This window comes from Genypterus blacodes, unplaced genomic scaffold (assembly GCF_046128005.1).
Source record: "Genypterus blacodes isolate CSIRO-AG114 ecotype Tasmania unplaced genomic scaffold, CSIRO-AGI_Gbla_v1 ptg000030l_1, whole genome shotgun sequence".
Taxonomy (NCBI): Eukaryota; Metazoa; Chordata; class Actinopteri; order Ophidiiformes; family Ophidiidae; genus Genypterus; species Genypterus blacodes.
In genome coordinates, this window is record NW_027466843.1 from 3,889,567 (window position 1) to 3,904,306 (window position 14,740).

Below are 14,740 nucleotides of genomic sequence, written 5' to 3' on the forward strand. Positions count from 1 at the left end.
TCTGCTTCCTAACTCCCATGAAATCATGCTAATCAATGAAACTCTAACCCTGTTCACACACATATTGTTGGGTACGCGAGGAGAAAATGTCTGCATTGGTTCATGTGGTCAGGATTGGTCTATGACTTGGAACGGCGCTGGTCAGAAAAGGGCGAGGGGTGTGAGGAGGTCAGGCGAAAGTGAAGGAGGGATGAGATGCAGTGTGTGCTGTGTACTGTATGTGTGTGCATGCATGTGTGTATGAGCTCTGCTCCCACCGAGTCCCACTATCACTCTGACCTTTTCCTTGGTCGGTGGGCAAGCAGAGTCCGCCTTAATTACCGCTGCAACATCGGCCCCCCTGACCCGCTCATCCAGGGGACGCGGCGTAACCTGCTACACTTACAGAACACACACCGCATAGGTCGATATTACACACTGAGACAATATGTGACAGAAAGGTCACTATGTCCCGACGCACTGACCTACATTTTAGTGTTGCACGTGTACAAACTATGAGATGGTAACACAGTAGCTCTCCATATGTGTGTGTCTACAATAGTACCTCATTACTGGAGGAAACAGACATGTCTTTCAAACGATGAGTGCACGTCTATCTTCTTCATTCTGGTGGGGCAGAAACTTCCCATACCGACTGGGTGAACCATACGTTTTTTCGTAAATGTGATGGTTTCTGGTTTTCTTTTTTTAAATAGCGAGGCAGAGGTGTAAGAAAAGAGAAAAAGCACACGGAAAAGGTTGCCATAGAAACGAACAGAACTGGTAGCTCTTTCACCTCACTTCTACCTAACATTACCAACATTACTTCAAGCATCAAGGCTGACGGCAAACACAAATATCCAACTAGAAAACACAGATCTCAAGGGCATTCGGAGTTGAGTTAGCAAGGCCACAGCAGATGTTAAGGCTGTTACCTATTACAGCAGATAACCTGGTCATTATTTTTAAAGAACAATCATTCAATATAAAATTTCAAACCGCACAAACGTGTCATCTTCACAGCTTGTTTTTGGCTGAACAACGATTAAAAAACCCAATTTCTCTGGCGTTAACACCAGAAAACCCTCACTGACTAATCACCTTCATTGAATAATGGTTCCACGACAAACTGTGAAAAATGTGGGTAGCATGCATATCCAACTCGTCCATTTAGAACCAAACTTGTCACATTTCTCTGTGTGTGTGTGCATGAAGCCATTTGTATGCACATATTGCTGACAGATGCTGCTTTGAACATTTTGGTTTCATCGCCCTTTCGCAAAACCCGCCACACATTCCTGCTGTACGCACCAAAGAACCATGCCCCCGTGTACAAAACCCACTCACTCCCTTAAAGTCTTTACAGGGACGCGTGTTGCTCTGTCAAAATATTTGTCTGAAGCGCTTTTAAAACCCCACATGAATTGGTTTAGGCTGTGGGGAAACAAGAAAGCTGTATGAGCAGAACGGCCTGTGTGTCCAGTGGAGATCCTGCATGTGTCTGACCTGCAGCTAATTGGGGCCCAGAGGACACCGGGGCCCCCTGGAGGTTAAGCACCGTCTGGCCCTGGCTTAAGGACGCTGTTGTCGGGCTTTTATTCAAAGAGACATGATGATAAAACTCTCAGGGACAAAGCAGGGCATCAACAAAAAAGTTCCCCCAGAATCATTTTTATTTCCAATCACAGAGTTGAAGTTGTGGACTCTCGTGTCTCTCCTTTGAAATAGGGAACATTTAAACACTGTAGCACTTTGATGACCCACCAAAGGAACATGAAAACAGAAATGCACAAAATGGAATCATCATCATGTAAAGAAAGTACTTGGTAGCATCTGTTTGTTGCATAAATAAACTGAAGAGAAAGAAATGCATCTATGATGAGAAGAGATATTTTTCTCAACAAATTGTGATTTTAGTGTTCTGCAAGAGCAATTACACGAGGCGAGTGCAAGATGTCATACCCCAACGCTGTGACAATTACAGAGTGACAGTTGAGGCAGTTCCAGGGTCTGGTGTCACTCACTTTCATTAAAGCCACTGGTTGGGACGTCACACATGCTGACGTCTTTCGGTGATGCAGTAGGAAATTGGCACTGAGGTGTGGAGAGTGACGATGGTGTGATTACTTGCTATTCCTGCATAGCGTCTCTACAGTTGCACTGAATCGGGTGTTTCTGTGTTTCGACTGGACGGATCAACAGTTTCCAATAACCTGTTTCACAGTTTCTCTGTCTCAGCAGTGCCTCATGGTTTTGTTATGTCCCTGGAATATTCTACTGCTGCTCTCCACACCACGACGACAAACATACTACATATGAAATACTGTTACTGTTTCATCTACATATACCCGGAATTATGCAGCATTCCATTTTCAAGACCCTCTCAGATTATTAGATGAGCAGCTGCTCCACTATGCTGGTATCCGCCAGTGTTTGCTTTGTTTGTTTGAATCTTAATTTATGTGAACTACTGCTGAAACACACAGTAAATCAATCGGACATTTGTCACAATCACAAAATACACAACAGGACAAGCTGGAATTAGTCATTGTCTGACAAAACAAATCTAATCCAGAGCAGAGAAATTTAAACAAAGGCAAGTAATCATTTGCAGGACAACCAAATAAATTCTGCTAGACGGCTGCCAATATATTAGAAAATGTAAACATCAAAACAAAGGGCCAAACAAACTCAAGCTAGTGATGTACAAGCTCAACACAGTAAGACAGTAACAATTTATTATTATATCGTCACAGCCAATATAAGCACAGTGTATATGAACATTGATAACAAAAGAGATTCAAGACTCACAAACACAGTCAGTGTTTCTTTGTGTGTTTTTCTCTGTCTTATGCATGGGTTAGGGTTAGATTCTATTGAGTGAGGCCCATCTATCTCTGGTGTGTGCTCAGCAGCAGATCCTGTGTAGACGATATGGTTACACGCCCTGTAAAACTTTACTTATAAGATCAAACGTTGTGTTTAATGCCTTCTATAGAAGTTGGAACAAATCGACATGCCCGACTGTCCTCATACTGCCATTACTCAACGCATCATGTTCACTTGGAGAGCATGTAAACGTACCGAGTGTTGGACTGAGAACAGAGCTCCCCAAATGATGATTGGAGTCGTTGACTTTAAGGGAGCGTCCCTAATGCAATTACACACATTCACACCTGCAAACTGCCCATAACATTGACAAACCTTCATTGGTGGCTGCTTAGTAGCTCCTTAGAGGCATTTACAGATTGGATTCCTTCATAAAGGGCATGTTGATAGTCTGATGGTCGCCTCAGTGCTCGACATCCAGGACAGCGAGTGGTGTTTCTGTGGTCTGCAAGCTCGGTGGCGGATGGGGAGACACGGATGGGGGAAGTAATGCTCTCGGTTCCTCCAGAAACTGCAGTTGAGTTCCTCTTGGGCAAAGACACTTAACCTTCACTGCTCCACTGCAGCTTCAGTAGCCCACTGTAGGAGGATGACGTTTTCTGAAAAGCCTCGGGGAATAAGAGCAGAAAGAGTGTGTGCATTCAGTGCAGCTTCTCTGGATGAATAAAATGCTGGAATGCTGCTTCCTGTGTTAGAATGGTTACATGATAATGGATCCATATATGTCACAGGCGTCTTTCTTGCCTGGTCTGTCCCTGGTGCAGGTACCCATTGACATTTTCAACTCGTGGGCAGGTTTCTTGTCTCAGGAATGTGTCTTGGATAGATCAGCTTGCATTAACATGAGTTCTATTGTCCAGATATACTGTATATGTGTATCTGTATGGGTATAGAACACATTTGAATGCAAGGTGAAAGTGGGTTCAAAGTCACATTTGGTTTTAGTAAGATAAATTCTGTCCTTAACCTTCTACATACTCTGACAACTTCAATTTTAACACCATTGAATGGAAGACAAATGACAAGTTTCCATGTCATAGGTCCTCTGTTCATCACTTTTCATCAAAATGGTGTTAATGTTAAACACAGGAATGTGTTTCACCTCTGATCCTTCACCACAAGGACGTCACAATTCAGATTTGTGTGCATCTCAGTGAGGATTGTGCCGTGTTACTGAAGCTTTGTGCCATCTCGACTCTTGTAGATGAAAACGGTGAGCGTGGCGCTGGTGCTGTGTCTCAACGTGGGAGTGGATCCTCCAGATGTGGTCAAGACCTCACCCTGTGCCCGACTGGAGTGCTGGATAGGTAAGTGACCGCACACAAACACACAAAGGCACACAGACAGTCACTAACCTGAATATAAAATGCAATGGCACTAGAGCAGGACATCAGTGAGGATGGTTACAGAACAGAGACAAGTTCATATGTTGATCTGTGCCCGTGAATATCATCTGGACATTTCTGGTAAAGGTCCTGGCATTCTGTTTTCTCCAAGTCAACTAAAGCTTGATACAGGTATTTTACTTTGAAAGGATGTAACTTTTGCTACAGGAGAATGGCAGATTTAATTTCCCTACATTTCACCAAACTCACAGAGGGGAAAGTAATTTACTTTATTTCATTCTCAGTAGACACACTTTCATTTTCAGTGGTTACAGAGAAGCGAACCACAGTTGTATGATTCAACAATCAAAAAATAAAAAAGGAAATCACAGTAATAAGATAATAAACCCGTAAACAATAAATGAGTTAACTGCTAGTCTGATTGTTGCTCGGCAGTCCCATACGCTTCAATCTTTATCAGTTTGTTTAGTATTTTAAATATGATGTGCTTTTATTGTTCAACTAATGTTTTGGCACAAGTAAAGTTGAATGATTATCACAAACATTCAGATGCAGACTTTAAATGTTCTCCTGAAATTGTTGTTTTAGAGACCTACAAAGATGTCTAAAGTTTGAAGTCACAACATTTCTTCAATTAACATTTAAAAGAAAGAAAGAAAGAAGCAAAACAAAGCAGATAAATATTACAAATCTCAGTTACATAAGAGTGTCTCACTTAACTTAACCAAACCAAATAAGGTTGCAGAGGCAAATCCTGTGAGTGTATGGATGTGTTTATTGGTAAGAAATCAAAGTTTTCATTAATATAATTCAAAATGCGCTGTTCCTTCATTCCAATGGTACATAGACACATTAAATCTAAATTGTGAGTATTATGTCAGGCGCTACCGTTCATTTCTGGCACTGCCGTGTTTGGCAGCATTTAGGGATATTCTCAGTCATCCCACGGGAACTCATGGGGCCCCGTTGTCATCTTAGGGTTGAATCAGTCTGCCTCTCCTCCACAGCCACATGACGTGGAACAGAGGGAAAAAAAACTAATGGAACCATCCCCACTGAACAAAACCATTATTTATGTCCCTGGAGAAACTTCACTCTCAGGGGCGAAGAAAGCACATTAAAGCGGGAACACTCTTCTTAAAGTTTCTCTCACTGTGGCTTCCGAAAACGCCGTTATTGACGACCTGCCACTCGCTGTTTGGGACACAATGTGTGAACTTTTAGGCGCAAAGGCAACCGTGCTGTTCTGAAATGCGCCGCGGTTACCAGTCGTATGTAGATTTTAGGGCCTGCATCTGCTTTTCTGTGGTCAGTGCGCGTGCGTGCGTGTGTGTGGTACAATTCAGTGTTGTGACATCAGCACTCATGTGTGCGTTGGTCATATTGTTGCAGCATCCATTTAAATCATATTCACTTCCAAATATAGATTTCCAGGGAGACTAGAGGGAAGTATTGACAAGGGCTAACTTGTGTAAAATGCGGACACCATGAAATATGTTTCCTTGAAAATAAAGCACTAATTATGTACATTTAAATGTCAGTCATCAAATACTCGTTTTTTTGGTTGCGATAATAAGTGGGGCTTCATTCATCATAACAGCAGCGGTGGTTTAAAATCTCAGCAGGAAGCATATCAGTATCTCCCGCAATCCTGCCAATACATTATTCTCTGCCTGCTGAGCACAATATGATCTGCCCTCAATCTATATGCTGCTATTCTTTATACCATATTGATTCACTCTCATCAATATTTCAACCTAAGGGCTTTTGCTGTTCCCAAACCTCCTCTTGATTTAGTCAGAAAATTTCCTTTGTTGCCGAAACAAAACATCTGTATTACACCGTTACCTCTGTAATCATGGGCATTGTTGATTGTTGAAAATGTTTATGTCTGGTATGGCTTTGGGGAACAACCTGGATAAGAGTGTTTTGCTAAATTCTGATGATAGTTCTTTAATGTTTTGTGTGTTAATGCTCTGCAATTTTCTTGCCAGATCCTCTGTCCATGAGCCCACAGAAGGCCCTGGAGACCATCGGGGCCAACCTGCAGAAACAATATGAAAACTGGCAACCCCGGGTGAGTGAGTTCACATGAACCGCCTTGCGTCATTTCTTGTATGTCCGTGTACCGTTTGAGTGAAATTCACTCGCTCACACTCCAGCATATTACACACTGGCCTTAGTCAAATCAGACTTACAGCAACATTCATATAATTTTCAGTGTTAGCCATTCAAAGCATTTATGTATGGAACCAGAGATCCTCAGTTACACCAACAATTGCGCTTTGTATCCCAAGGTAAGTCTGACTGCATAATTGTGTGTGGGTTTTCTCCTCATTTTACTTTAGATGCGGCTCAAGTTGGGCAGATGTGTCTTCACTTTAGTTCACACTATGAAAAGCCAACCTGCGTCAGTGTCATATCTATTCACTGAAGTCCATTGAATTCACGCCATCTCTAAAAAAAATCCATTTGCTTTCATTCCGAGCTTGCAGTGATTAAAAACATTTTCATTCAAACTGATGTTATGGACCAGTTTATTTTACTTAGACATGTTTTGTCAATAGAATTTGCAGAAAGAATACATTATTCTGACATGACATAATACAATATTTTGCCCGTCTCACTCCATAGTGTTAGAATTTTAAAATTGATGTCATTGCTGTGTCATTAATTTTATTTTTATAGTTTTAGAAGGGGTTTTACATTTGGTATGCTTTAGCTGTCCCATCTCTAGCTCACTGAGTGTTCACTCTTGAGGTTGTTTGTTTTTGTGCTCGGGATGAATTTTGTGATACTATTTATCCTCACATGTGCTTCTTAATACAATCTAAATTTTACAGTTGGCACACAGTTGTTTTGAGTCCCAGATGCGAGTGAAACGCTCACTGTTGAGCGCTGCTGGGTCTCAGGTCATTTGGTTTAGATTTAACAGTTTCATTGATTGAACAGGTTCATTAAGATATTGCAAGTGTGCAATATACTTGCAATATGCTTCATGTATGCATGTAGCTCTGTAATGCCCTCATGCTCTTGAGATGCATCATGCGTGCTTTTAAATTCAGCCCTAAGAGGTTTGTGCGTGTGTGTGTGTGTGTGTGTTGAGTTTGTGCCTATGTGTGCATTTGTATGATAGCCAGCAGCAACATTTCTCCTTGGCTTAGATGTGAGTGAGCTCTGTGTTTTCCCAGAAGCTCTTCAGTGTGTTGTCCTCCTCGAGCACCCTTTTGGCCTCCAAACCTCCAATTCTCCGAGCTGGAGCAGATGGGGAAGGTAGCTCTCACCTATCTCTCCTAAACAGCACCCATACTTTAAAACATCATACCAGTCCTATCTCCTCATCTACAAATGAGATGTGATATACTTTACATTACTGCTGAGCATTTGAATGCATGTAGAGGTTTGAATTTTTAATATTTTTTATCTATCTTACAGACAGCCATTGATTTCCATTTATTTCCATATTACAAGAAAATCAATTAACAAACTCTTGAAACTTTCTTGGGATGTGTTATCCATCACAGTGAGCTTTACATCTGGAAGTCATGTTATTGTTGCAAGGTAATGCAGTTATAAATGCAGATTGATTTCAAAAGTCTGCAGTGCATTATCGGTAATTTGACTTTCACAAAAATAAATGCAGACAAGCAGTTTGCTGTGATGGATCACATAGCAAAAGTAAGTTTTGAAAGTTTGCAAATTGATTTTCATTCTGTGGGAACTCGTCACTGCCTAGAAAGTGGATTAATTACATCAAAATTTAGAACAACTGTATGGTTTCGAAAATGTTAAGCAAGAATCTAAACTATGTATAGATGTGTAGTAAATGTATGGGTATGATCCTTTAAGACATGGGGAGCACGAGGATGACACAACAAGACTCTACATGTAAGGACTGTAAAAATAAATAAACAAGAAACAAAGATTGGGGCAAAGCACTTGGTTAATTGTTAAAACATAAACTCCATCTCAACTTTAACTTAATAATTATACATCTGCCTGTAAAAACTGTATTCACCCTATGACATCATCGCATCAGCATCACTTGGCGTCCACACTACTGTGCCATGTTCTCACAACCTCCAGCTGCCGTGGCTTCAGGCCGATTCAATTTCAATCTACTTGTACCTCATATTGCCTTTTTTACCTCAGGGTCTACGTATAAAGTTAAACAACAACAACAGTAATAATAATACATCTCTCTCTCTCTCTCTCTCTCTCTCTCTCTCTCTCTCTCTCTCTCTCTCTCTCTCTCTCTCTCTCTCTCTCTCTCTCCTCTCTCTCTCTCCTTTCTGTTTACAAAATGATCTCCAACATGTCCTATAATTCTATGCGCAATGTCATGTGAAATGTTTGCTTCAATAAAAACAAAAAAGAAAAAAAATGATATATAAGTTATGTAAAATGTAAATTGCCTCCAGTTAAGTTGCACAGCGTCTGCTCGGTGTGAAGCTGTGCATTGGCCCACTTGCAATATTGCCACGTAATGAACAAAGTCGTGAGAGACAGAGTTGATGCTGAATATATTTCCAACTTCCAGCAACGTGGTGAGCCAAAGAATGGAGGTTTTCTCTCTTTATGGGTATAAATGGAGAATGGGTAGAGATGTACAGGAGCAGATAGAGAGGATAAAGAGTCCAGTCTAAAGAAAAGACTCCTCAGAAATCTGCTCAAAGCATCACATGGACAGAGAAAGCGGGGGACTATGGGCGAGGACGTCACTGTTTCTGTAGGGTTGTCTGCGAGTTCAGACAGCTTTGCACCGTTGCACCAGCTGTCCTTGTAACTCAGCATGCTTTCAATGAACTTATATTATAGAAATTGTTCTGCGTTTGCCTTTATTTGGCAGAATGGTAGAGTGAGGGAGGAGATGTGGGACTCAGTCGGGGGACATTGAACAGGTCCTTGGCTGGAGTGAACTTGGAACATTGCAGTGTTTCTTGTAGACGCTTTAGACCACAGATCCACCAGGACCCCCTGGATCACATGCAGGCTCACCACAATGTGTCGTCACGTCATGTTTTTGGCATTGATCGGCCTCTTTCCGTTCCCTCGGCACTTGTCACAGTCTTTGTCAGTCACTTAAGGCGCTAATGCACATGTTAACGAGCACATAACGCCCCGGACATACAGGCCAACATATATGACGTGTAGGATAGAAACTGAACTTAAACTGCAACCACTACTGTTACTACTACTCTATACTTCTTCAACTGTTACTACTACAGACGGTGGACGGTACATTAATGCAGTATTTTATCAATATAAGAAAAACAATATTCCCTAAGGGCATTATTGCTACAGGTCGCGGTGAGGTCGGTTTGTGTTGCAGCTTTGAGGCTCACTAATCTGGAAAAAACCCACATAAGATGCATTTGCCCGCTGACAGCCTTGGGCGCTTCTATCACAAGCTCAGTACCAGAGGAGGAGTTTCCTCTGTTCCTTCCCCTGGCTAGTTTCATGTAGGCATATTTTAAGTTAGACTGATACATTTTTCACCCAAGATGAAGACAAAGTGGCCGCGTGTGCACCGCATTAATTGATGGTACTGATGCCTTCAGCGTCACAATACAATCAGGATGGATGGATGGTTGGATATCGGCTCTTTTCCACATTTGTTGCTCTGTGTGGATGTGCACCTGGCATGATTTCATAACTACTGTATGACCTGAAGGGAGTGATGGAAATATAAGAAAGCACTTGAAATCGGATCCTGGTGGCATTTGTTTGGATTGATTTCCAAGGTTTGAATCTGGTCAGAAAGGATTGGATCGAATCATGCTATTTTTCATTACAAAATGTCTGTCAGGGGTTAGGAATAAGTCAGAAATCTGATTTCAGCTCCCTGTCCGCCTGCCCTTTTGAAGGACAGAAGGACGAGGAGGAGGAGGAGCTAGGTTTTTGGATGTGTTAGAAAGAGAAGAAGGAACAAGATTGCACAGAAAGGAGGAAGGATGTGAAGAGGGGACGCTCGCATCGGTGTGAGATTGACGGAATTTGATTGAGAGCCAAGGGTGATGCACTGCAACTTGAGCGAAATAATACCTGTTGAGATGCCTCAGCCCCTGTTCCAACATCCTGTTGCTAGGAAACACTGAAACAGACCTCTTCTTTTTTTCTCCGTTTGCTGGGAGTTGTGGAAACATACTTGCGCACTGAAACATCTGTAGTAATTAAGGTCCCATTTGGACAAAAGGCCTCGTGTTGTGGAGATCATAGATTCCATTCAGCTCAGCATGCAACTGGACTTAGAAGGAGTTTGTTTATTAACCTGAGGATAGTGGTAAAAGTGGTAAATTGCAGTAATTGCTGGTATTTGTGGGTCTCAAGACTTGTCAATAGGAAGGAAATTATGCAGACATGGCTGCATAATACATTTTAAAAGATGTGATCAGGGACAGTAATCAGCCAGTAAGTCTGTTTGAATCTTTGTATCTTTTGTCATTGATGGGCTGTTTTTGGTTGAGCTGAGAACTTCCACCCGTTGAGTTTTGATAGGTGTGTCCTGTGACGCCAGTCATGCCCCACATCTCTTGCTTTGTTGTGGAAAACCGCAAGGGGCGCTGTATTTCAATAAATATTCTTTAGAATGTATTCTATAGAGACTGAGCATGGCTTTAAAAGTAGAGCAAACGCTGATCTGGGACACTAACGAGACAGCAGTTGCTCAGTAAGTGTGTTTGAGTCTTTGTAGTCGCTTTGGTTAAAAGCGTCTGCCAAATGACCAAATGTAAATGAGTAGTTCAGTCATCGTCGAGAGAGAGAGAAGCGAATGGAATGTACGCTTGGGATTGGCTAATCGTGGAGGTTAGCAGAGAGTGTTGGTAGGAATGAAGGAGGAGGATGGTGAGACAGCTGCTCCTTCTCTCCAGCCTCATTCAGGGCTCTACAGCTCCACACCACAGAGAAGAGTTCGGCTAAATAAATGCACTGCTGCAAAACCTTTTAACTGCTTTTAGTCTCACAATCTGTGGTGGCAGGATTACTCGTTGCAGTTCTGTTATCCAAAGAGATTGACTTAAACCAACCAGCTGCTACAGGTTCAGGTCCTCTCTTTGCCACTGTGCTCTCACATTAACACTCCTGGACAGAAAACGCTCAGAGAAGTTAATGCCATCTTGGCTTCTCTGCCTACTCACTTTCTCTCCCAGCATTATCACCCGCATCTGCTGTTTACATCTGTGTTTTCTCTCTCTGACCTTTTCTCGGCAAACGTTTCCATTTTTTACTTTGGCCCCTTGTGTCTGTCCTCATTTTACCTGCGGTGCTGGTATGGGCTCATGCCAGCCTTCCTTTATTATCTGCTTCCATTAGAGTGAAAAAAAAAAGAATATGTTTTGACTCTTTTTAGCCTTAAGGTGAGTTTACAACCAACCAAAGTTTCTCGAAGTTTGTTGCCTGATGTAGCCTGCTGAGTGCACCACATTTGATTTTGCTCGTATTCTCCGCTCTGACTGATCTGCCTGACACTAAAAGCAAACTTTTAACTCAATATTCATATTTTTCCTTTTCGATTTGCGGTGTTCAGGGCAGTTTGAACATCACAAACAGCTTGCTCTCTTAGTCAATACAGAGAAGCCCAATTTGACTCGATTGCACTTAAAATGGATGATGACAGATTCTGTGTAGATTTGGTCCCACGGCTTGAAAATTAGCCAGCGTTGAGTTCTTTTTGTATACTTTTCGGAGCATGGAGTTGATTCAAATGATTTAATGACTCCATTCCGCGAGAATCCCAGAGAACTGAGAAAGAAAAACAACGGTGGCTGAATATAACAAAATGGAACCTCATGTAATGCATAACGTTGGAAAACAGTCATATCACTATCACAGAAAAGTTGTGACGTCATCTCACTCAATTCACCCAGTTGTGTCCTGAGCACATCCATACCACCACCCACACCCCCAAACACGGAAGGGAATATCATATCATACACATTGAAAAATATAGAGCAAATATAGATCATAAAATAAAAACAAGACATCATACTTTTTCCTTGTTTTATTTGCTACACTTTTGTTTGATACATTTTCATTATCAATCATTTTTCCGCATAATGTCTCTGTGACCGGTCCTTGTACATTGTTCATTAGTCTGATAGCTTCTGGAATAAAACCAAACTTTCTTCAGTTTGTTTTACTCCAGAGGATTCTAAAACACTGAAAGCATCTGTTCAGGACTCTGGGAAGAAATGCAAGGTGACCGAGTGTGGCACATGCCTGCCAATCCTAGTGCTTGACGGGCAGGTTTTGCCGACAAATCAGTGGGATTTGGAATAAGGCGTCCTGGTCACCAGCAGGTGGAATGTAATAAACCTGTGTGCAAATAAATTGGAAGAAGACAGAAGAAGCTGTCATCTGCAGTCTTTTCTTGAGCCTCATCTGATGGCAAAGCCCCTGTCGTATTTGCATTAAGCTTTTGTTGTTGTGTGACAGTATTGTGTAATCTTAGAGCCCAGACTGGATTCAAATGAGGATTGTTTTGTTGTGATTGCAACAGATCGTGAGTGAGACGCCTCGTTAATTGACTTTCTCTATTTCTTTTACTCTTTTACCCCGACTTTTCTGCTCTCTTGCTCTCTTTCAAGCCTCAATCATTCTTTCTCCTCTTCCCTCAGTCATTATCTGGTCTTTGTTTAACGATTTAGGTGTCAATTATGTGTTGTTTTTATAGGCTTGTCTTGTGGATTTGAAAAGTCTGCCTGTTTCTGCACCCCCAGAAAAGCTCTATGCTGAGTGTCTAGCTAAAATAATTGTCCCTCCACTTGTGCGTGTGCCGGTTTCCGTGTGGCCTCTGCATCTCTCTGTTCCTCTGTCATCTTCTTCCCCTGCGTGGCTGCAGCCTGTGAACCCCTGCTGTCCACTCCACTAACCATGCTTGCATTATGTATCCGGGAGCTGCGGCTTAAACACTTGATGAGCTTTGAAACTTTTGCTTATTGCACTGGAAACACCAAATTGCACAGTGGAACAACAAGAGTTGGTGTGTCGTATCTGTGTGTGTAGTTATCCGTGATGTAAAGCCCTTATACGCTGGGGTAATATGAGGTTTTCGATCACGCAGCACAGTACTGGAAGGCAGCAATAATACTTCCCCTCTGCCGCTGTAATGAAATGATAAACATGAGTCAGTGGAGCAGCTGTTTGTGCGGTTTGTGCCAAATGTATCAACATTTACAAATGACTTTCACGTAAGTAACATCATGCTCATATTTTCCTCTGTAATGGCAGCGAGATGGAAAGTATTATTCAAAAAACCGAAGCCAAGTACGATTTATAAATAATGCATCCTGTGCTCTCTTCGCCGGTTGTGGGTTTCTTTTCCGCTCCGTGGGTTTGGGAAAAGGAATCGTTTAACATCCCACTGACTACACAATATTTGTATTTATATAGACTTATATCTATTTATTTTGTCCACTTAGGCTTATTGTCTTTGTAGCTATCTCTGGTGACTTCACCTTTAACATGTACATGCGTAATGCAACGAATTATAGAAGAAACGGTGGAAAGCTGTTACATTAAACCTCTGATGGTCTGTGAACGTTGGTTTTGATTGAGAATAGAAACGTTGCTGCAGCGCACAGGAGCAAAAATGATTCTTAAAGATTCTTTGTGCAATCGGTCAGTGCTCATATATTATACAGCATGCTCAAATAGATTATGCCATGTGCAGAAATAATACATTTTTCACATATTCACTGAATTTCACCATGTTGATTTTAATTTTGATCCAAGAATAAATCTATTGTAGCCTTTTTTGGGTCTTTTGTTTATATGATGATGATAAATTGTAATTGAAAATGGAACACAATATTTAAAAACAAAAACAAATCATGTACGTTATCGTCTCTACGTAAAATAAGCGCTTGAAATTCCATAAATCTCCTGACATGAACACAGGTTGAGAATAACAGCCACTAAATCACGCCATTTGCATGACCGCAGTGACAATCAAGATTACTTGTGGCAGCAGTGCTTCCTCTCCACATTCGCAACTCGATAACCCAGTACCACATCACCCGCTGCAATATTCCCTGCGAGGAGCCCTAATAGCTGCCAAATCAGTTGAATTCCATTTGAGTTCAATTGACAAAACAGCGCGCGTGCGGGAAGCTGCAGAGTGAATAACGTGATGCGGAAACGGTCTTGATGAGCTGCCCACACTTCTCCTACTGCACTTAGTCCAGTAGGAGCCACAGAGCAAAACCATTATCCCACAGGAAGACTTATGGACATCACACCGATAGATCTATAAACAATGTGCTTATGAGGAGGGCTACAGGTCAGAGCGTCCATATCCCTGTGGGACAGGAAGGGAGAACGAGAGAGAGCGTATCGATCCGCTCGCTCGCTCGCTTGCCTGCCGCTGCTTACCACCTCATAAATATCCCACTGGCTGACATTTTGGAGACCTCATGCCATTTGGTGTTGATCTTTCTGGTTAAATGGAGATTAACTGCAGATAATGGTGATGTAGAGGTGATGCGGTGTGATTATTGTTTTAATGAATTTGCGAGGACACGCAT

General features: G+C 41.9%; 3 protein-coding genes across 3 annotated transcripts in view; 2 read left to right on the forward strand and 1 right to left on the reverse strand.

Annotated features, from left to right (window-relative positions):
• Positions 1-14,740, forward strand: part of dgke (diacylglycerol kinase, epsilon) — a 181,387-nt gene that overhangs the window by 152,004 nt on the left and 14,643 nt on the right. The window lies entirely within an intron of this gene.
• rasal3 (RAS protein activator like 3) overlaps positions 1-14,740 on the reverse strand; it is a 225,203-nt gene that overhangs the window by 132,190 nt on the left and 78,273 nt on the right. The window lies entirely within an intron of this gene.
• rptor (regulatory associated protein of MTOR, complex 1) overlaps positions 1-14,740 on the forward strand; it is a 140,387-nt gene that overhangs the window by 12,690 nt on the left and 112,957 nt on the right. The window contains 2 exon segments of the mRNA XM_076145405.1: positions 4,073-4,175; positions 6,209-6,291. Coding sequence (XP_076001520.1) covers positions 4,073-4,175; positions 6,209-6,291 — 186 coding nt within the window.